The sequence below is a fragment of the Pseudorasbora parva genome, chromosome 24, assembly GCF_024679245.1.
Source record: "Pseudorasbora parva isolate DD20220531a chromosome 24, ASM2467924v1, whole genome shotgun sequence".
NCBI lineage: Eukaryota > Metazoa > Chordata > Actinopteri > Cypriniformes > Gobionidae > Pseudorasbora > Pseudorasbora parva.
This window is the reverse complement of record NC_090195.1, coordinates 35496993-35520786: the sequence shown is the minus strand read 5'-3', so window position 1 is coordinate 35520786 and position 23794 is coordinate 35496993. Positions and strand designations below refer to the sequence as shown.

The 23794-nt window shown below is 39.9% G+C and overlaps 2 protein-coding genes across 3 annotated transcripts in view; both read left to right on the top strand.

The window, feature by feature from the left end:
- impa2 (inositol monophosphatase 2) overlaps positions 1–19714 on the top strand; it is a 30703-nt gene extending 10989 nt beyond the window's left edge. The window contains exons 3-8 of the mRNA XM_067434439.1: positions 7564–7668; positions 7752–7797; positions 7881–7989; positions 10110–10218; positions 12450–12601; positions 14767–19714. Coding sequence (XP_067290540.1) covers positions 7564–7668; positions 7752–7797; positions 7881–7989; positions 10110–10218; positions 12450–12601; positions 14767–14897 — 652 coding nt within the window. The 3' untranslated portion in view covers positions 14898–19714. The remainder of the gene's footprint in view (positions 1–7563; positions 7669–7751; positions 7798–7880; positions 7990–10109; positions 10219–12449; positions 12602–14766) is intronic.
- Positions 19715–22619: 2905 nt separating this feature from the next.
- The window catches only part of LOC137064221 (piezo-type mechanosensitive ion channel component 2), a 266236-nt gene continuing 265061 nt past the window's right edge, over positions 22620–23794 (top strand). Inside the window, exon 1 of one of the 2 annotated variants that reach the window (XM_067435581.1) lies at positions 22620–23164. In XM_067435581.1, the coding sequence (XP_067291682.1) occupies positions 23098–23164 (67 nt within the window). In that variant the 5' untranslated portion in view covers positions 22620–23097. The remainder of the gene's footprint in view (positions 23165–23794) is intronic. The other variant, XM_067435580.1, reaches the window with a different exon arrangement.

The window sequence follows — 23794 nt, the reverse complement described above, 5'->3', positions numbered from 1 at the left end:
TTCTATTTTTTTCTCACAATATGGACCAAAATAGAAATATTAAGAAAATAAATTAAGACACTAGGCTACGTTATCAGCATGCCTAATTACATCTAACTCTCGTTGTCTGAGAATATGCGCCGAAAGCTTGTCAGATTTTACGTTCACTTTCTGTAGTGAATAATTGACTGGATTTGAGACTGCGTTTTGCACATTGCGTGACATCCACTGACTCGCGTTCATGAATTAAAACGGGAAAAGTAAAAAAAAGAGGAAGAAAAAAAGACAGCATGACATTGTGTTAAGATAGACAACGGTTCCACTTTCCGTCATAATAGGATTAAGTAGGCCTAGGCTAAATATTCATTAATATTAAAAATAAATAAATAAATAAATAAATAAATAAATAAATAAATAAATAAATAAAAATGTGAAAGTAAAACAAGTAGCCCTAAATTAATGATCAACTAGCTATATGAATAAGAGGCACTGGATATATATAGGCTACACGGTGGTTTAGAATACTATTTTACAACTCAAACTGGAGGCACAGTTTACTTAATTTCTGCTATTTGATAGCTGCCTACATAATTAAAGATCTCCCTCTTTTGTTTTTTCGTTGCTGCTTTTAAAAATTAAATGGTTAAACTTCTGCTTTCGCGCAGGCGCAGTGAGGGGAAATAGGGCAATCAGTTCGTGGCTTTGCTTCAGCTGTGCGATAACCCCACGAGGGACACGCCAGAAATTCATCCGACCATCCGATTCCCGATCGGGAGAGGTTTGTCGACTCACGTTTCCCCCTGTACACTGCACGAACACCTCACGACAAACGACACACGATAAACCTGAAAATCGTCCCGACCCAAAAAAAGAGTCGCACGAGTCAGAATTTGGCTCGAAATCGGATGAAAATCGCACAGTGTATGCCTAGCTTACCCTACCCCTAAACCTGCCCATCATACACACACACACACACACACAACCCCTAAACCTGCCCATCATACACACACACACACACACACACACACACACACACACAACCCCTAAACCTGCCCATCACACACACACACACACACACACACACACACAACCCCTAAACCTGCCCATCATACACACACACACACACACACAACCCCTAAACCTGCCCATCATACACACACACACACACACACACAACCCCTAAACCTGCCCATCATACACACACACACACACAACCCCTAAACCTGCCCATCATACACACACACACACACAACCCCTAAACCTGCCCATCATACACACACACACACACACACACACAACCCCTAAACCTGCCCATCATACACACACACACACACACACACACACCCTGAACCTGCCCATCATACGCATACACACAAACACCATAATGTCCTCATTTGAGAGTGATTACTGAAGGGTCATGTGACAGTGAAGACTGGAGTAATGATGATAATTTGATCTCAGGAATAAAATACACTTTACTGTATATTCCCATAGAGAACAGATGATTTACATTATGATGAGTCTGAAATTTTGATCAATAAATGCATCTTTAGTGAGCAGAAGAGACTCTTTCAGAAACAAACGGCCTAGACATAGCACAGCTCTCGTTAACTAGCGCTACACTTCACTAATTAGCAGACACATCATGCCTTATGTGGCAGACTCAATGTGGATTCCCAAACTTGACGGATCAAACAGGACATTTACCTGAATAAACACGACTCTGATTGCAAAGAAAGCCGAGAGGAGCCATCAAAAACACCAGCGTCGCATGAAGAGGTAAAGAGATGGGTGGAAATTAACCAGAACAATACAAATGTGTTGAGTCAGCGCTGGCAAGACGTTTGGTTTGGACCAAACACCGGATTCTTTCTTAAAGAAAGGTTCAAGAGAGGAAGGACACATTCCAATTCCTGATGAGAAAATTGGTTTGTTTTGGTGATTTGCTTTAATGCTTCTCCCTACATATATCATAAAATGTCAAAGTCTGCAAATACATGAAGCACAATCGCTACTCATCATCAGTCCTAGCCTACTATTACATTACAAAACCGTCATGAAGAAGCATGTGTTCACTATAACATTTTTGTCTTAAATTTAAGCCCTCAAATTAACTCTGTGATTTTGTCAAGGTGTTAACGATCAGTCTATTTGCTAGAAAGATATACAGGGAGTGCAGAATTATTAGGCAAGTTGTATTTTTGGGGATTAATTTTATTATTGAACAACAACCATGTTCTCAATGAACACAAAAAACTCATTAATATCAACCCTGAATATTTTTGGAAGTTTTAGTTTTAGCTATTTTAGGGGGATATCTGTGTGTGCAGGTGACTATTACTGTGCATAATTATTAGGCAACTTAACAAAAAACAAATTTATACCCATTTCAATTATTTATTTTTACCAGTGAAACCAATATAACATCTCAACATTCACAAATATACATTTCAGACATTCAAAAACCAAACAAAAACAAATCAGTGACTAATATAGCCACCTTTCTTTGCAAGGACACTCAAAAGCCTGCCATCCATGGATTCTGTCAGTGTTTCGATCTGTTCACCATCAACATTGCGTGCAGCAGCAACCACAGCCTCCCAGACACTGTTCAGAGATGTGTACTGTTTTCCCTCCTTGTAAATCGCACATTTGATGATGGACCACAGGTTCTCAATGGGGTTCAGATCAGGTGAACAAGGAGGCCATATCATTAGATTTTCTTCTTTTATACCCTTTCTTGGCAGCCACGCTGTGGAGTACTTGGACGCGTGTGATGGAGCATTGTCCTGCATGAAAATCATGTTTTTCTTGAAGGATGCAGACTTCTTCCTGTACCACTGCTTGAAGAAGGTGTCTTCCAGAAACTGGCAGTAGGACTGGGAGTTGAGCTTGACTCCATCCTCAACCCGAAAAGCCCCCACAAGCTCATCTTTGATGATGCCAGCCCAAACCAGTACTCCACCTCCACCTTGCTGGCGTCTGAGTCGGACTGGAGCTCTCTGCCCTTTACCAATCCAGCCACGGGCCCATCCATCTGGCCCATCAAGACTCACTCTCATTTCATCAGTCCATGAAACCTTAGAAAAATCAGTCTTGAGATATTTCTTGGCCCAGTCTTGACGTTTCAGCTTGTGTGTCTTGTTCAGTGGTGGTCGACTTTCTGCCTTTCTTACCTTGGCCATGTCTCTGAGTATTGCACACCTTGTGCTTTTGGGCACTCCAGTGATGTTGCAGCTCTGAAATATGGCCAAACTGGTGGCAAGTGGCATCTTGGCAGCTGCACGCTTGACTTTTCTCAGTTCACGGGCAGTTATTTTGTGCCTTGGTTTTTCCACACGCTTCTTGCGACCCTGTTGACTATTTTGAATGAAACGCTTGATTGTTCGATGATCACGCTTCAGAAGCTTGGCTATTTTAAGACTGCTGCATCCCTCTGCAATATATCTCACTATTTTTGACTTTTCTGAGCCTGTCAAGTCCTTCTTTTGACCCATTTTGCCAAAGGAAAGGAAGTTGCCTAATAATTATGCACACCTGATATAGGTTGTTGATGTCATTAGACCACACCCCTTCTCATTACAGAGATGCACATCACCTAATATGCTTAATTGGTAGTAGGCTTTCCAGCCTATATAGCTTGGAGTAAGACAACATGCATAACGAGGATGATGTGGTCAAAATACTCATTTGCCTAATAATTCTGCACTCCCTGTAAATCCTCCGGTGACCCGGGTATGTAATGATTCCTGGAGGATTACGCCAGTAGCAGAATAAGGAGAGAACGAGATCATTCAGGGACATTACCAGCAAACTGCATGAATTTTATTTTATTTGAATTAAAAAAATATTGTTTAATTAAAATAACACTATTTTAAAAAAAATACATGAGAAGTATTTTATACAATTTTATTTTTATTGATATTTTGATTTATTTATTCTACAACATAAAAAGGATATTGAATGATTTTCAGCAATGTAATGTGTAAGGCACAAATGGTATTTATTTATCCATATCTAATATTTTTCAATGTCTTTTACATTTGACAGTGTTAAACATTGTGTCACGTGGATGGGAATATGCATGCAAATGATATGCAGATGAGGTCATGCATAGTAAAACTAGGCGTTGTCAGCTCCATATATGGTGATTTTGGGGAGGAGTCAGGGTGGAGATGCACGTACGCACAATCTTCTGCTGGCTGGGATTTATAAAGGGATTGTTGCGCAGGTTCTGGCGTACACATGGTTTTATAAATCACAATTTTTTTCTAACTTTTGTAGGTACATAAACTTTTAGGATGAAATCTACGCAAAGTTTTATAAATGAGCCCCCTGGTATATTTCAGGCTCGTTTATTAAATAAAAGTCACGCTGTGTGTCAAATTTTTAATAAGTTGCGCTCCTAAAGTTTCAAAAAACTTAGGAGCACAGAGAACTTGTGAAAAAAGTAAGCATCAAGGCCTGAAATTGACAGTATTTGAGGAGGGTGATATTGATATTTTAAGCAAAACTATTAAAAAGTCTTGTTGAATTAATCACTCGCAAACGAAATATGAAGCCAAAGCTGAGCAGAAATATTACAGACAAAAGTGCACAAAAGTAACAGTATAAAAGAGTCAATGTGTCAATCAAACTTCCCAAACTCAGTATATTTCATGTTTAGCTACGTAAAGCATCCCTTATTGTCTATAGGCACGGTTTATATATGTTGAGCGGATGGAGATGTTTTCATAGGAACTAAAGGATCTTTCATGGCAGATGATCAAATTCAAAGCAAGCACTTAGTGGAAATCAATACACTAAAAATATTTTTATTCCTTCTAGATCAATTAACTGGTCAAACACATTATATTTAAAAGATTCTGTGTATGTTTAGATCCAGTAAGTGAGAAAACGATCTCTTGAAAGTGAATTATGCCACATGAATCTCCACTAGTTTGGCTGATATGAATGACTTATCCTCTTCCTGACTTCGGCACACATGCATGTGTTGTCATGAATTCTTCCAATACACCCAATCGCAGAGGCTTTAACAGGCTTTCTGAAGGGAAGAGCTTTTTAAGGATTAAACTGAAGGAAACAACACGTCTCTAAATGTAAATGTCTAAGCACACGGTGAGCTTTATTAGTGACACTTCAATGTTGAATACAATGCCCAACAGATCCTCCATCACTTTTAAATTAATCTCACAAACAATAGCCTAAAGTTTGAGATGAGAAATCTTCTGAAAGTGATTTTATAATTAAAACAAGAACAAATATCTGCCAATGGATTTATAAAAAACAACTTAATTCAAATGAAAGTAATTTTTATACCCAATAACAGATATTTGCTCTTGTTTTAAGCACAAACTCACTTCATTTTGTTCAGTTTCAAGATGTCATTTCTTAATTGTGCTCTGTTATTAGTGTGTCTTGATTTAAGGATGTTTAGATAGTTGTGCTGAAAAAAAAACCCTCAAATTCTCAGTGGCTTAGTAAATATCACAGTAATAGGGATGCACCAATACCGTTTTTTTTTCAGATATAAATCAGATATAAAAAAAATCTTAGTATCGGTCGATACCGATACTAAACCGATACCAATGCAGTTTTGTTTAAAAATTATATGTAGAATTTCTAAACCTCAGTGTGTTGAACTGATAATCACTCTTTTGTGAGTTAAACACAATCTACTAAATACAGGCGAAAATACTAGAAAAAAAAAAAAAAAAAAACACCACAAAAAAAAAAACGCTTAAAAGTTAGGGTGCGTTCACACTTGTCATGTTTGGTTGGATTAAAACGAACCCTGGTGCGATTGCTGGGTTAGTGCGGTTCATTTGAACACATGTGAACGCTGCCATCCGAACCCTGGAGCGAACCAAACAAGTGGACCGAGAGCACTAAGGGTGCGTTCACACTTGTAGTTCGGTTAGTTTGGTCCGGACCAAAAAACAAAAACAAAACATAGTCCTGATCCGCTCAGCGTTCACACTGGCATTTTTAACAGCGAACCTAAAGTTACCGAACCAAAGGCACAGGGAGACGCTCACAACCTGATTGGTCGGCTTATACGACGTAGGAGCTGCTTACCGAAGACTCAGAACAACGCTGTGCTGGATTACACGCGGTCATTATATGTGTGTATATGGTTTTATTTTTACCAGCTGAGAACTCACGAAGAGCTCATCAAATGTTCAAAACATTCAAAACAGCTCCAGAGTTCGTTTGGAAGTGGAGCGAGACCCATCTTTTTAGCGCTCTCTTGTTTGGTGCACTCCAGGGTTCAGATGGCAGCGTTCACGTGTGTTCAAATGAACCGCACTAACCCAGCAATCGCACCAGGGTTCGTTTTAATCCAACCAAACATGACAAGTGTGAACGCACCCTAAAAAGACGGGTCTCGCTCCACTTCCAAACGAACTCTGGTGCGGTTCGACTGATATATGAACGCAGCACGGACCAAACACATGTAAACGAACCAAAAACAGGACGTGATGTCACATGATGTGACGCTACAAGTCTGAGCTGATCTGACGACGCGGAAAGATCGATGTGTCCAAAATGAGTGACGCTAACATTAGAGGCAAACGTGGAGCAGCGAGGAGGTGAAGAGCCTCATCAATATTTGGTCCGACGAGCATGTTTCGAAAATATTAGAAAAATCACACAAAAAGCATCCCTGGTTCTCCTCATCAGAGGACCTGCTGCCCATTAGTCGGTACAGACGACAGAACGGCCGTCTCTTTTACAGCAGGTCTTCATTTCTGCACAACGGAGGAAATCCTGGAGCTGTTTTGAATGTTTTGAACATTTTATGAGCTCTTCGTGAGTTCTCAGCTGGTAAAAATAAAACCATATTGTGGCAAGGGGGGCGTGGTTCAGCGAGGTCTGCAGCGGGAGAGAGGGCCGCGGGACGAGCGGTAAGTGAGTGGGTTGGACGCAGATTAATAACACCTGTCTCTTGTTCCAGTAATGAGCGCGGAGACGGGATAAAACACCAGCGGAACCGGAGACCAGGGAGAGAGAGAGAGAGTCGGACTGTTGGTGCGAGCACACAGAGACTGAGTTTACCCGGAAGCCGGAAGTGCCGCGAACCGGAAGTTATTGTTGCTTATGAGTTTGACTGAGAACACACGAAGAAGTGTGTTATTGACATTGAGAAAGAGAAAATAAAGATACGCATCAACAGTCCAGCCGACCCCTGTGTCCTCTTCCTTCCTTACTATATCGAACTTTGTTACACATATACACACATATAATGGCCGCCGCGTGTAATCCGGCACAGCGTTGTTCTGAGTGTTCGGTAAGCAGCTCGGACGTCATAAAAGCCGACCAATCAGGTTGTGAGCGTCTCCCTGTGCCTTTGGTTCGGTAACTTTAGGTTCGCTGAGCGGATCAGGACTAAATGTTTTGTTTACGATTTTTGGTCTGGACCAAACTAACCGAACTAACTAAACTACAGTGTGAACACACCCTTAGCTTTGCTTTCTATAAATGCGCACTACAGTCTTTCTGTGAATTGGTTAATGTTTCAGCAATCGTGTGTAATAACTGTTGGTGTAATGGTGATGTTCTGTGTGTGTCGTGTTGCTGAAGGTTCATCGGCGAGGAGTCGTCTGCCGCCGGAGTGAAGTGTGAACTGACCGAAAGCCCGACCTGGATCATCGATCCCATTGACGGGACCTGTAACTTTGTGCACAGGTACGAGAAGCGTCGTCATATATTGTGTTTCAATCATCAGAAATATATTCTTCCGTTCCCAACACACAACCCTTCGCCTGCAGTTTCCCGATGGTGGCCGTGAGCATCGGATTCGCTGTGAGGAAACAGGTAGAGCACGGACGAATCAATGATTGGTCGAAACGACTGTCATGTGTTTCTGTATGTGAAATGATGAGGCCTGTGTTTATCAGCTGGAGTTCGGCGTGATCTATCACTGCTTCGACGGCACGCTGTACACCGCCAGGAAAGGGCACGGAGCGTTCTGCAATGGGGTTCGACTACAGGTTTCCAAAGAAAAAGGTATTTTTTTGTTGCAATAAATGTTAATCACCTTGTGGCTTTATAATAGCAAACTAATACTGATTTATAAAGCAAATAGTTACGGTCCTTCAAAAGTTTGTGCTGGAATGAACCGCTCGTTTTAAACTCTCCTGACGTTATGTTATGACATCCGCTTCAAACATCACACCGCTCACAATAACTTTCCTAAACGCTAGAGTAGGCAAATCCACCTCAGCAGCGATACCAGAGAAATATACAGAGCTACGCTGAAACTGAAGATCAAACACAAAACTAAGGATTTGAGCGAGTTTGGCCAGATTGTGACGGCTAGACGACTGGGTCAGAGCATCTCCAAAACTGCAGCTCTTGTGGGCTGTTCCCGGTCTGCAGTGGTCAGTATCTATCAAAAGTGCTCCAAGGAAGGACCAGTGGAGAACCGGCCACAGGGTCATGGGCGGCCAAGGCTCATTGATGCACGTGGGGAGCGAAGGCTGGCCCGTGGGGTCCGATCAAACAGACGAGCTACTGGAGCTCAAACTGCTCCAGAAGTTAATGCTGGTTCTGATAGAAAGCTGTCAGAATACACAGAGCAGCTCAGTTTGTTGTGTATGGGGCGGCATAGGGTGACCTCTGACCCCTGACCCCGCCGAAAGCACCGACAGTGGCCGTGAGCATCAGAACTGGACCACGGAGCAATGGAAGAAGGTGGCCTGGTCTGAGGAAGCACGTGTTCTTTTACATCACGTGGATGGCCGGGTGTGTGTGTGTGTGTGTGTGTGTGTGTGTGTGGCTTACCTGGGGAACACATGGCCCCAGGATGCACTATGGGAAGAAGGCGACCCGGCGGAGGCAGTGTGATGCTTTGGCCAATGTTCTGCTGGGAAACCTTGGGTCCTCCATCCATGTGGATGTTACTTTGACACGCTCCACCTACCTAAGCATTGCTGAGACCATGTTCAGCCTTTGATGGAAACGGTATTCTGGTGTCTGTGGCTCTTCCAGCAGGATAATGCTCCTGACACAAAGCACAAATGCTTCAGGAATGGTTTGAGGAGCACAACAACCAGTTTGAGGCGTCGACTCGGCCTCCAGATTCCCCAGATCTCAATCCAATCGAGCATCTGTGGGATGAGCTGAACAAACAAGTCCGATCCATGGAGGCACCGCCTCGCAACTTACAGGACTTAAAGATCTGCTGCTAACATCTTGGTGTCAGACAACACAGCACACCTTCAGGGGTCTAGTGGAGTTCATGACACGACGGGTCAGCAAAAGGAGGACCAACACAATATTAGCTCAGAATGTTATGCCTGATCGGTGTATTATCATAATACAAATCTTCTGTTCTCGATGTGAATATATAGTAAAGTGTAATTTATCATCATTACTCCAGTCTTCAGTGTCACATGATTCACTGATTCATAACCGTTTGAATCTTTATTTGAGGATTGAACACAAACGCGGAAGAGAAGCCAATGCTGAATAAAGTCGTAGTTTTTGTTATTTTTGGACCCAAATGTATTTTGGATGCTTCAAGAGACTCTAATTAACCCACTGATGTCTCATATGGACTACTGTGATGATGTTTTTATTCCCTTTCTGGACATGGACAGTATAGTGTGCATACACTTGCATACGCTCTCGGACTAAATATAAAATATCTTAAACTGTGTGTGAAGATGAACGGAGGTCTTACGGGTGTGGAGCGACATTAGGGAGAGGAGTTAATGACAGACATTTCATTTTTGGCTGAACTAACCCTTTAAGGGCAGCAGTTTGAGATTTGTTCCAAATGTAAAGTGCAATACAAATAAAATGTATTATTATTATTATTATCAGTCGAAAGCGTCATACATTTTATTTTTTCAGTATTCTGAATGAATACGAAGTTCAAAAGATTTATTTCAGCATTTATTTGAAATAAAAATATTTTACAAATGTATGAATTTAATTACTGTCACTTTTAAACTGTAATGTGTCCTTGGTAAATAAAAGTATTTAAAATAAAGCATACAGACCCCAAACTCAATTTTAAAAATGATAAATGCACTTTATGGGTTTATTCTCACTTTATTGGCTAATGTTTTTGCTGTAACTCCAGCACACAGTAGATGATGTGATGCGTTTCCTCCGCTCAGATGTGTCCAAGGCCCTCATTCTCACAGAGATCGGAGCCAAGAGAGACTCGGCAACGCTGGATATCTTCCTGGGAAATATGAAGAAAATGTTGAGCGCACCGACTCATGGGTACGGCCACACCGGGGGAAATGAGCAGATACCAGAGATTATCACAGTGTGCTTTAGAAGAGAATTTCGGGGGGGGGGGGGGGTTACTTTAAAATATCACACACTGCAAACCATGCTCTTTTTATTTAGCATTTTCTTCTTGTTTCCAGTCCAAATATCTAAATATTCTTAAATAAAGATGCATTTACTGGATAAGTAAAATGACGAGATATTTTTGCTTGTTTTCTGGGGGAAAATATCTAAATGATCTGCCAATGGGGTGAGAAAAATAATCTTATTTCTGTTTGGAGAAGAAACAAGATTTCAATCAGAAATAAGATTATTTTTCTCACCCCATTGTGATCATTTTGCCGGTTTTAAGCAAAAACTCTCTTCATTTAGATTTTATTTTTAAGAAAACAAGGACAAATATCTGATGTTGTTTTACTTCTCTAGTAAAGGCATCCTGATTTAAGAATTTTTAAATATTTAGACTAGAAACAAGACAAAATTACTGAGTAAGAAGAGCATTTTTTTGCAGTGTAATAATTCTCTTTGAGTAATTGTGAAATTTACAAGCAATTTACAAGTGAAAATTGTCCCAAAGTAAATCCTACACCATTGTTTTTCAGCATGATTGACCCTTAATAATGCCAAGAACACACTGCATAATTTTAGCCCCGTTTTCCACTCACCGACAGAGGTCATGTGGTGATTTAATAGCCGTCCGAATCCACATCTCTGAGTTTTTCAGAAGAGATCGCTTCAAAATGAACTGTTTATATCCTTTTTGACCCCTGCTGAGCACCGTATCGTTGCGCTTCGCTGTAATTCGGATGCATTTTAAAGATCTAAAGCCTAAACTTTTATTACTGAAATGCGGGAAAGTATTTACAAGAATAATCTTTCATCACCGCCCAAGAGCGGAAGAGAAGAAAACACGTAAACGTGAAATGAGCCGTTATTACGGCAGTAATTAATAGGTTACATTTTCAGCATTGTATTAACTTAACTCCACTCATTTCCACATTTTAAAATGACATCTTCATATTTTTAAACAGGATATTTACATAATTCATAATTTCCTATTATTAAATTAAATATGATTTTATTCGTATTATTCCAAGCATATGATATTTTTACAGCAGATGATCATTAGACGGACCATATGAGCTGCGTTCACAGGTGCACAGGATCACAAAACTCGCTCCTCCACCGGGAATAAATCACCATCCGAATGCTCAGTTTTATCATTGAGGTGGCATGCTAATTATTTACACAGACGTCCACATGAGAAACAATTACCGTCCGAATAGGGCTTAAGCAACAGTTCTCTCCTTCATATTGTTAGTTTCATATTCGTAGAAAATCGGCACATAGACGACTTAAGACTAGATAAGTAAAACTGCGGAGCCGCTTGGTTTAAAGACGTGTGTGTGTTGTCATGATTGGTCAAATAAGTGTCTAACTTCAACAAACAGCTAATTGTGATAAATGCATTTACTCTCCTTTATGACATGCAGGCATTTTTACGATGTAATCTTTTTATTTTTAATATTTAAATGTGTGTGTGTGCTGCTGCGTGTCCCTGTGTGTAATAATCAGTATGTGTGTGTGTGTGTGTGTGTGTGTGTGTGTGTGTGTGTGTGTGTGTGTGTGTGTGTGTGCTGCTGCGCATCCCTGTGTGTGTGTAATAATCAGAGTGTGTGTGTTGTGCTCCACCTATAGGCTCATATCACTAACACACCCTTTAAAGTAATACTGCACTATTGCCTATAGAGCAGGTGTGTGTGTGTGTGTTGGTCAGTGGTTTTTAGGTCCTCAAAATAGCAGCAAAGTCTAGAGAAACATAGAAAAACGTACAAAAAATAAATAATACATTTTAAATCATTTAAATAAATACATTTGAAAAAGGTATTATTTATACATTTTTTAAAATTTATTTCCAATATATATATAAAATTATGTACATACATAAATTTGATTAAAACATAAATAAATACATTTGTGGTAGCCTACATTTTTTAGTGTGTGTTTGGGTGAGTTTTACCTTATAAATGGGGCCGACTACAGCAAGTCGAGCTCTGGATAAAGCAACTCTATATCGCGAACCATATCGTTATATCAGCGATACATATCGTCACGTTTTTATATCGCGATATATCGTTACACCCCTAATATAAGTGTGTATGTGTATACGACAGCATGTGAGCAGGTCAGTGTGTTATGTAACGGTGACCTCTGACCCTTAGGGTGCGGATCATTGGCAGCTCGACTCTCGCGCTGTGCCACATCGCCAGCGGGGCGGCGGAGGCGTATTATCAGTACGGCCTGCACTGCTGGGACATCGCAGCGGCGGCCATTATCATCACAGAGGCGGGAGGAGTCGTCATCGACACCACAGGTGTGTGTGTGTGTGTGTGTGTGTGTGTGTGTGTGTGTGTGTGTGTGTGTGTGTGTGTGTGTGTGTGTGTGTGTGTGTGTGTGTGTGTGTGTGTGTGTGTGTGTGCGTGTGTGTGTGTGTGTGTGTGTGTGTGTGTGTGTGTGTAGGTTTAGGGGCAGGGGCAGTGTGTGTATGTGTGTGTTTCATTAATCATGGAGGATTTCAAACAACAAGAGCTTTTATTCCTGCTTGAGTTACTCATTATTATTATTGTTTCATTACAAATGTGGAAAACTGGAAGGCTTGAAACTTCATTACTAGGATTGGGCAGATGATAATGCAAACATTTACACAATATTTCACACATGATTTAATATTTGTGTATAAATTGTAACTAAAAGTGGGGTGTTTATTATACTGTAGGATTTTAATATGCTTAGCGTTTGCACACCAATCTTTAATAAAAGCTGCACCTGCTATTTGTTTGAAGTTTTATTCTTTTGTTAGCTTTGATAAATCTACTTTACACAAACATCTTTATTCAGTAAGTTCAGAATGCCTTCTGTGTCCTGTGGGAAAGGTACATTTTTTTTAATTTTACTATTATGTTCAGAGAACATTCAAAAGACATAATGATAGCAAAATAAAATAAAATGTTCACATAACCAAGAAAAACTGTTAAAGGGTTAATTCCCCCAAAAATGAAATTACTTTTCATTAAAGAGTCGCTCCACACCCGTAAGACCTCCGCTCATCTTCACACACAGTTTAAGATATTTTATATTTAGTCCGAGAGCGTATGCAAGTGTATGCACACTATACTGTCCATGTCCAGAAAGGGAATAAAAACATCATCACAGTAGTCCATATGAGACATCAGTGGGTTAATTAGAGTCTCTTGAAGCATCCAAAATACATTTGGGTCCAAAAATAACAAAAACTACGACTTTATTCAGCATTGTCTTCTCTTCCGTGTTTGTGTTCAATCCTCAAATAAAGATTCAAACGGTTATGAATCAGCGAATCGATTCATGATTCGGATCGCCAATGTCACGTGATTTCAGCAGTTTGACACGCGATCCGAATTTTGAATCATGACTGTTTGATTCTTTATTTGAGGAACACGGAAGAGAATGATTGGAGCTTTGTGACATGGTGCATTATCCTGCTGGAAGTAGCCATCAGAGGATGGGGACATGGTGGTCATAAAGGGATGGACATGGTCAGAAACAATGCTCAGGTAGGCCGTGGCATTTAAACGATGCCCAATTGGCACTAATATTTTGAATAAAAAAGAAAAAAACGCAATAAAAGCGATACATCTGTCATGCAGCGCTATTTTGGTTTGTGCTGAGTCACGTGATAAACATGACGCGTTGCCATAGAAACATTAAGGCGAAACTTTCTAAAAAAACGTTGCCTTAAAAAAAATTCACACTGGGAGTCAGCTAAAATATTTTGACTGTACACATGAACGGTTTAAATGTGATGTTAATAAAATAAATGTTAACAGGCAAACTTAAAGCCTAGATAATTACCATTTTGTTGGGGCGATTGGGGACAGGTGGGGCTCAGAGCCCTTCCCTACCTCCAAAGTGAGGAATGGCAGAAAAAGTTTGAGAAACACTGCACTAAAGGGCCTAAAGTGGGCCAAGAAAACATCCCCCACACCATTACACCACCACCACCAGCCTGCACAGTGGTAACAAGGCATGATGGATCCATGTTCTCATTCTGTTTACGCCAAAAAAGCTATAAAGCTAAATAAAATGAAATCCCCTCAAATAAATAAAGATTACATAAAAACCCTTTTGTTGTTGTATATATAAGAGAGTTCTATAGGTGTGTGTGTGTGTGTGTATGTGTGTGTGTGTGTGTGTGTGTGTGTGTGTGTGTGTGTGTGTGTGTGTGTGTGTGCGTGCGTGCGTGCGTGCGTACGTGCGTGTGTGTGATGGTTTAGGGGCAGTGTAAGGGGATAGAATATACAGTTTGTACAGTATAAAAACCATTACGCCTGTGGAAAGTCTCCACAATTCACAAAACCCTAACGTGTGTGTGTGTGTGTGTGTGTGTGTGTGTGTGTGTGTGTGTGTGTGTGTGTGTGTGTGTGTGTGTGTGTGTGTGTGTGTGTGTGTGTGTGTGTGTGTGTGTGTGTGTGTGTGTGTGTGTGTGTGTGTGTCTCGCAGGGGACGTGCTCGACCTCATGTCCAGACGAGTCGTGGCCGCCGGGACTCGTGAGATCGCAGATTATGTGGTCAAGCAGCTGCAGCCCATAAACTACGGCCGAGACGACACTGACCCCGACGGCCTGGCCTGAGCCACGCCGTGAACTCTGACCCCTGACCCCATCCTTAGCCTTTTACCTCAGAACACACAATTCTGCCACGCCACATCTGCAGTGTCCTTTTAATGCTACATGCACCCTAAAGTCATCCCTTTATACTCGCAGGTTTATTTATTACAGGATCTCCAACAACAAGATTGAGCCTTTAAATCAAGGATGAAGCCAAATTCTGCTGATTTTCCTCTCCAATATAACAAGCTTGATTTCACATTACATAACGGAAGGATCTGGAATCAATGCTATATTCACACACTAATCAGATCATTACTCAGGAATCATTCTCTCCGCAAAGGAAGTATGAAATAACAGCATTAACTAGGCTTCTATATACTAACACTGCATCTAAACACCATTATTAAAGAAGATATTAGACCTTGTTTTCAGGGAGTAAATGTTTAGATATATTCTTCACTGGAAAACATGACAAGAATGCTGTTTTTGGTTTGCTTTTTTGGCAGTGAAGAAATCAAGATAAATGGGCTGGATTTCCCGATAACATTGACGAAGACTAAAGGTGTCCTATTTCTAGGCTAACTAACACCTTTTTTAGGTGGACCTTCTTCATGCGATGTCAGCAGGTGCTGTCCGTGGCGGCGCTCGTGATCAATGGCTCAAGAATCGATTATTCACTGCAGGGGCTTTATAACTGCGTTATGTGAGAAAGTGGTGTTCTTTATAAAAAAAGCTTTAGAAATAGTTGAAATTTCATTTATCAAGACTCGTGAAATCTTATAAATATAATCCAAATTGCAAACTAAATCCAACCGTTTTATAATTTTTCAATGATTGTGCGAAACTGCTAGCCTAGAAATCTAGACGCACCCTAGCGGCAGCAAATCTAATCTGCCGCGAGTGTCGTCTAGCCACTCTCAATACCCTTCTGAGCTGTATTCGCCTAACTCTTGCCGGGCCAATCACATCGTGTATAGAGTCGGTGGGCGGGGCCATAATGACGACGGCCGAGTTGCGTTTGCGTGCTTCTAGTAAACACAGAAACTTGCGAACGGCGGTCTTTCGAATCAGCTCTGGCCGCGACTCTGGAAGACTTGGAGTTAAGCTTTTCTCTGAGAAAAGAACAAAGAACGGCACTGAAGTCATTCTGAAGAAGGGAAGATGTGTTCGGGGTTTAGTCGACTGGATCAGCGAATGTTTAATCTATCAACGAGCTCTGCTTCACCTTCGTTGCTCTGGTTGGTTGTAGCGCTATCCTATCGCGAGCAGAGGGAGTTTGACAGACAGCCGTTTATCCGCCCCTCAGATTGAGCTGTCAATGGGGAGTTTCCAGACCAAACATCTTGATGTGGCTCTGGCTTGTCAGGCTACGAAACTGCAACCTCTCATGCCCAAACGTATCATGCGTCAACCCACTATACTGCCATTTATATGATCATATATATTTGTCATAGTCTTCATTTACTCCACAAGCAGAGTTAATTGCTAACATCACATTATTGGTGTTAGGCTTGGCCCCTTAGTTCCAGTGAAAGGAACTCTTAATGCTTCACCAAGACATTTTGGACAATTTCATGCTCCCAACTTTGTGGGATCAGTTTGTGGACGGCCCCTTCCTGTCCCTGCATGACTGCGCTCCAGTGCACAAAGCGGCGGTCCATAAAGACATGGATGAGGAGTTTGGTGTGGAGGAACTTGACTGGCCTGCACAGAGTCCTGAGCTCAACCCGATAGAACAGCTTTGGGATGAATTAGAGCGGAGACTGAGAGCCAGGCCTTCTCGTCCAACATCAGTGCCTTACCTCACAAATGAGCTTCTAGAAGAATGGGCAAAAATCCCCATAAACACACTCCTAAACCTTGAGGAAAGCCTTCCCAGAAGAGCTGGAGCTGTTAGAGAGGGTGGGCCGACTCCAGATTAAACCCCACGGATTAACAATGGGATGGCATTAAAGCTCATGTGCATGTAAAGGCAGGCGTCACAACACTTTTGGCAATATGGTGTACAATTAACCACTACTATAGCAGCGAAACGAGAAAGTAAGAAGAGAGACAAAGTTGGACCAACAAGATCTAAAAGCTGCTGAATTTGCAGCCACAGTTTATTTTGAATTGCAGCTTCTGACATTGTAGCCGGGGGACTAAAGTTTTCACGGGTGAAATAGTGCACATATCTTTGATTTAGCATTCGCTGTATCGCTGCCATAGTTTGACCAAACTCCCTCCACAATCATTCCCTTCAAATAGACTCCTAAGCCGTTACGGCATTTTAGTTTGGCGGCTGATGTACCTTTGGATAATATAATTAAACTATTAAGCTAACAACCATCAGTGTAATGACAATTGTATTCTTTGCATGAAAACACTTCAATTATCAGAATTATATTGGCCACTGTCAGTAGTGGTAAGGTACAGCTAAGAGTGCTCCAGACCAACCTTACACACGCATGACTTACAAAAGGCCTTCTTAAAGGATTGGTTCACTTCAAAATGAACATGTCCTGATAGTTTCCTCGTCCCAGATGTTTGTGTCTTTCTCTCTTCAGTGGAAAAGAAATGAAGTTTTTTTGTGGAAAACATTCCAGGATTTTTCTCCTCATAATGGCCTTCAATGGAAACCAACGGCTGAAGGTCCAAATCAATGAGGAAGAGCTTCAGAGACTCTGATGATCCAGAGGAATAGAGTCTGATCCACACAAACCATCACACATTTACTAAAATTGTTCTCTGATATCTACATAGAGGGTATGTGGCTTATTTACAGGCACAAAATGGCCCAGATACGGTTGTACAGAGCTATTTACAACACTAGACATTGTCCCTAGGATGTAATGCTCTGTTTTTGCCTTATTTGGAAGGATCATGAATATTAATGTTGAGCTCTGCTCTGATTGGCTCATTTCAGTAGAATTTGACTAGTCAGAGGAAACGAACAACTTTGAATTAATTTGGTGCTGTATCCGGTTACAGATAAACATCAACCATATCTGTTAGTTCTGTTCTGTGGGAAGGCTATGAAAAGTCCTCTCATCCCGCACTGCCTGAACAATCAATCACTCATCTTTATTTATATCGCTCTTCTCCAATGCCGATTGTGTCAGAGCAGCTTCAGTGTTAAACAGGACAATACTGCAGCAGAATTAGATTTGGCTGTACAGTCGTTCTGGAGTAAACAGTGATGTTATCAGCTTATTTTAATTTATCATAGAGAGACAATGTTGGCAGATCAGTATTATAGTTTATAGAATTAAATAAGAGCTAATTCATTCATTTTATTTGTATATTTATTTGAATAACTTTGATCATAATGTTAGTGTCCCCAACTGAGCAAGCCAAGCCAAAGGCGACCAAAGGAACCGAAACTCCATCAGGGCATGATGGAGAAAAATCTTTCTTGAAAGTTTATTCAAGAAACTTCATTTCTTTTCCTCTGAAGAAAGACAGAAAGCCGTGAACATCTGGGATGAGGAAACTATCAGGACATGTTCATTTTGAAATGAACTCATCCTTTAACTAAGAACGTTTCAGGAACAATAACATTTAGGTCCAGCTTAAAGGATCACTCCACTTTTTTTTTTATATGACTAGGAACTATTTTCTCATCCCTGCGTAGTAATCACAGATTTACTGCCGTAAAAGTGCATTCTCTGCAACTACACAAACTTAGCATTGGTCACATTAGCAGTTACCTAGCCTGGATGCCAGCCGAATTTAGCCCCGCCCACAACATTTTTAGGTCGGGCAATTCGGTCTGGCATTGCTCCAAAGAGGAGTAATTATCCCCTGTTTGGGCCAATGAGATCATCAGGGCGGGCTTTAGACGATGACGGACAGATGATCAACAGTAGCGTAATCATCTCGTCATCAAAGGGGCTCCGGGGGGGAAATGGTGTTTGGGGGGTAAAATGTGTGTTATTTTGGCAAGGTTGCCAGCTAAAATTCGCACTCATGGGTCTATATATCACATAATAGTCGCTTCAACCCGCAGACATTGAAAACAACCCGCGGAAAAAATCGCGGACTTGGCAACACAGTGCAGTTGAGCTCTGTCTGTTGACATTTGACAATGTGTCGCTTCGTTGCTCTTATTGGTTTGCTCAGGTCTATCCAATTGATGTCTTTCCTGGTTCGGTTGAAACACGCCTCATAATCACAGCCCAATGGAGCAGTTTCAGACTCATATTCTGACTAGAATTGAGTATGACCACGTCAGGCTAGCAGTTACCTATCTGAGGACTACTTTCAGGTGCTGCGTTATATCATTGCGCCACTGCACCCTTGATACGGAAGCAAAGCTCCGTGATTATTACGCAGGAATAAGAAAATAGATCCTATCTATATCAGCCTAAAAATTGCAACTTTTATTTTTCCGTAGGTCTTAGTACACCATGTAACTACAGAAGAGTCAAGTTTTAAATAGGAAAAATATTATCTTTGAAAAAAAGGCTATGCTAAAAGGTGTTGCCGCGATAAAGAGATCGGCTGAATGGATTCAATAACGGTCAATCTCAACTGTTTACCTCTAAAGCGCTTGGAAAATGAGCCTATTTTCACAAAAAGCGGAGTGTTCCTTTAAGACTGACGCAGCGTTAAGAAGGTTTCGGGAAACCCAGCCCTGGTTCTTCATGTTCATACGCAGTGAACGCTGAAACGACACACACTGCTGTTTTAACCTGTATTTGACACTTCTCATGTTTTTCTATAGCTCTAACAGTTGTGTAAAGTCATGGAGATTTGAGTTTTGTAGTTTATCCTGTGGTGTGGATCTCTCTTAAACCCGTGTGTGAATCAGGGCAACATTACTCTGGTATGACCAATTAAACACACACACTGAAATCTATCTGCTGTCCAGTGATTATTCACCATATTCACTTTTCCTCGTGATCCTGAAATGCATGTTGTCATTTTAAAGGGATTTTCTCAGGATTCAATTGATTCAGCCTCATTAATCTAATTTGACTGTTAATTATGCATACGTGAGCTTTCTTAAAGCACTGGATCAGAACAAACACTGATCTCATTATGTTGGCTCTCTGTAAACGGTGATCACTGTTCCAGCTTAAATTCATACGCAAGAGCTCTTGGAAATTAAATATAAAGCTGAATTTTGGCAAATTCAATGGGATTTTCTTCCCACCTTCAGTCCAGCCATGCCGTCTCCAGGTGCCTGTTCAGATCCAGAAAGATCTCCATTCTTTGGAAAGACTTTCTATATTCACTTCAGCTGCCAGATTTAATATATTCTTTAAGTAAAAGAGTTGAGCTCAGTTATGAGTTTCCTCTGAGCCAATCACAGTCCAGCGCCACACTCTCATCATTAACTCTAGCTTTGGGTCTTTTACTCCCAGATAAAATTACAATTGTTTAATAATGCCTAATGATGGACAAGAGAGATTATGGAGATTTCAATGTTGTTGTTGTTGTTGTTTTTTAAGAAGTATCTTCTGCTCATCAAGGCCCATTAGTTAGATCATAAATACATTAAACACTGTGAAATATTACTTTTTAAATATTAAAGTAAAAAAAAAAAAGGATTACTCCAAAAATTACACTTTACTACATTCACACAGAGAACAGCTGATATATACACTGGAGGAATATTTCACTGTATTACTGGATTTATGAGCAGATTAATGAACAGAAGAGACTCACAAACATAAAGAAGAGTAATGTTTCCGATATATATATAGTGCGGAAAAACGCACGCAATCACATTTGCATCCAATAGGAGCAACATTATGAAGCTGCAGACTCGGAGCCTGCATCCACAGTCCCGCACTCAGAGTCCCGCATTCTCAGACCCCTCGTTTTTAAGAAACAGCGCCTCCTGCTGTTCTGAAGACCGTACAACACACTTATCCAAATAAGATATATTATTACGGTGTCGTTTCATTTAAAGTTTTCATTTAAAAATACATTTACACAAAACAACGCTTTTGCAAACATCTTTGCATTCCCAAAAAATGTCATTGTTTTCACTGACTAAGTAGGCTACGCAGTAGATTTATTTATTTATTTAATAAAGAGTGTGGGCAATTAAAAGAAAATTACTGATGGACAAAATACAATTACAGATTGAACTATCCTCTGAAAAATATTATGTGATATATCGCTACAATTCTTTTTTTTTTGTTCAATGTTTCTTTCAGGTTCACATGCTAATGGTCTAATTAACATATCATACGCAATGCTAACATTACAAAACCATATTTTTTTATATCTGGAATGCAAAGCATAACTCACACAAGAATAGACAAAACACCAATAATAAACGAGTCTGTAGGCTACTTTAACTATCACCTAAACATCATATTGCGGTAAACAGGACAAAGCAAAGAAAAAAGGAAGAAAGAATTGTGTCAGTGACTGTACTTTGTATCTTCAATTGCATAAGGAAAAATTATAAATACTGTAAATACTACTGTAATACAATTTTGAATTGTACAGATTTGTTTATTATTGGTGTTTTGTCTATTCTTGTTTGAGTTTTGCTTTGGATTCCAGATATCAACAGGTTTTTAATGCTAGCAATGTATAATATGTTAATCAGACCATTAGCATAGGTTGAGCTAAAAGAAACATTTGAATTGGAATTAAAAAAACATTGTAGCGATATAATATCACATAACATTTTTCAAAGGATAGTTCAATCTGTAATTGTATATCTTCCATCAGTAATTTTCTTTTATTTAAATAAACAAAAAACAAAAACAAAAAACTACTGGGTACTTTGTTAGTCAGAGAAAACTGACATTTTTAGGGAATGCAAAGATGTTTGCAAAATCGTTAATTTGTTAAGATTTATTTGGAAAACTTTAAATGAAACGACACCGTAATAATATATCTTATTTGGATAAGGGAGTTGTACGGTCTTCAGAACAGCAGGAGGCGCTGTTTCTTAAAAACGAGGGGTCTGAGAATGCGGGACTCTGAGTGCGGGACTGTGGATGCAGGCTCCGAGTCTGCAGCTTCATAGGAGAGCCTGTCAAGATTCTGGGATGAATCGTTGAACGGCCGGCAGGTGGCGCTAAAGACTATATTATACTTATTTATTACAATTACTTTACAAACTACAAAAAAATGCGTCCTTGAATGAAATATTTGACACACACATATATATATATATATATATATATATATATATATAACTGGAGAGAAAAAAAGATACTGAAATGCATTTTTTTTTGTATGTTGTGTGTGTGTGTGTGTGTGTGTGTGTGTGTGTGTGTGTGTGTGTGTGTGTGTGTGTGTGTGTGTGTGTGTGTGTGTGTGTGTGTGTGTATTGTGTGTCTATACATACATTAGTTTAGTTTATTATTTTATTCGGTCATTCATCCAAAGAGAAAAACAAAATAAAAACAAAAATTTAAAAAGAACAAAGCATTTTCAATTAAATTATATAATCCTTTAACATTTCAAAGACGAAAGGGTCTCTTACCATAGGACAATATATCAAGAAGAAACGTGTGTGTGTGTGTGTGTGTGTGTGTATTATATATATATATATATATATATATATATATATATATATATATATATATATATATATATATATATATATATATATATATATATATATATATATATATATACAAAAAATGCATTTCAGTATCTTTTTTTTTTTGTCTTTCTTTGTAAATAAATAAAATAAAATAAAAAAAAATAAAATAGTCTTATAAATACATATGTCACGTGATTCTACATTTCAGGAGTGTGTGTTGCCTCGGCTGTAGTGTACCGGGTCAAACCCCGGCCTCCCGCCCGAGCTCGAGCCTGAATGGCGGAGGCGTTTGTCAGTTCTGCAGGGTGGTCCTTCGGGCTGCTCATTGAGGAGGAGAAAAAGTGTGTCCAGATGCCAGTGCGCGCACAGCTGTGCCGCGTAAACGCGCGTCAAACGCTCAGAACGCAGAAAAACGCACTTTAGGCTTCGAGCAAACGCGTTTAACAGTCGCCGAGCACTGTGCGATGTCTCACACTCTCCGGAGGAAACGCAACACACTTGGAGCGAATGATTGTGCAACTTGTTGCTGATTTGTTTCGCGCCTGAAGCAGCTGTGTGCTCCGGGACGGCACCATGAGCTCTCCAGTCAACAGGTAAAGCAAACTCGAGGAGCTGAAGAGGCGGAGACCTGCGCTTTAATGGGCCACTCTGATCCGGATCATGAAACACTGGACCTGGACAGAGATATTTCTGCTCTGAGCTGAGTGATTATAGTGCGACATGATGGCCTCGGAGGTGGTGTGTGGACTTATATTCAGACTCATGCTGCCAGTGTGCCTCGCTGCAGGTAAGAGCAACACACACACACACACACACACACACACACACACACACACACACACACACACACACACACACACACACACACACACACACAAACAACACAAGTTAGGATTATGTGCATAAAACGCGTTTAAATATGCTCATATAACTCAAAAGAAAAAATCTGTATATATTTTTTTCAACTAGTACTAAATCTTATTTTGTTGTTGAAAAATGTTTTTATCTTGAATTAAACTACCTTATTTATGCTCATATTCCCTGCAAATATGATTATAAACAGTAACTGATTCACTAAATTGGACTAGTTTTGTCTTTTTTTATGTATTTCCAATTTTATGGCATTTTCTCGTGGTATTTCATCAAAACATTGCACATATTATATATATATATATATATATATATATATATATATATATATATATATATATATATATATATATATATATATATATATATATATATATATTCAGTATTGTTGTCTGGATTTACAGCACAAATATCGTTAACACAGGTCTTGTTTTTGAGGAAAATCACCAAACTTAAGCGAGTTTATGCATAAAACAAGAAAACAAGAACAAACATCGGCCAATGGGTTAACCTCATAAAAATAAACTTTCTTTAATGTGGTCATATA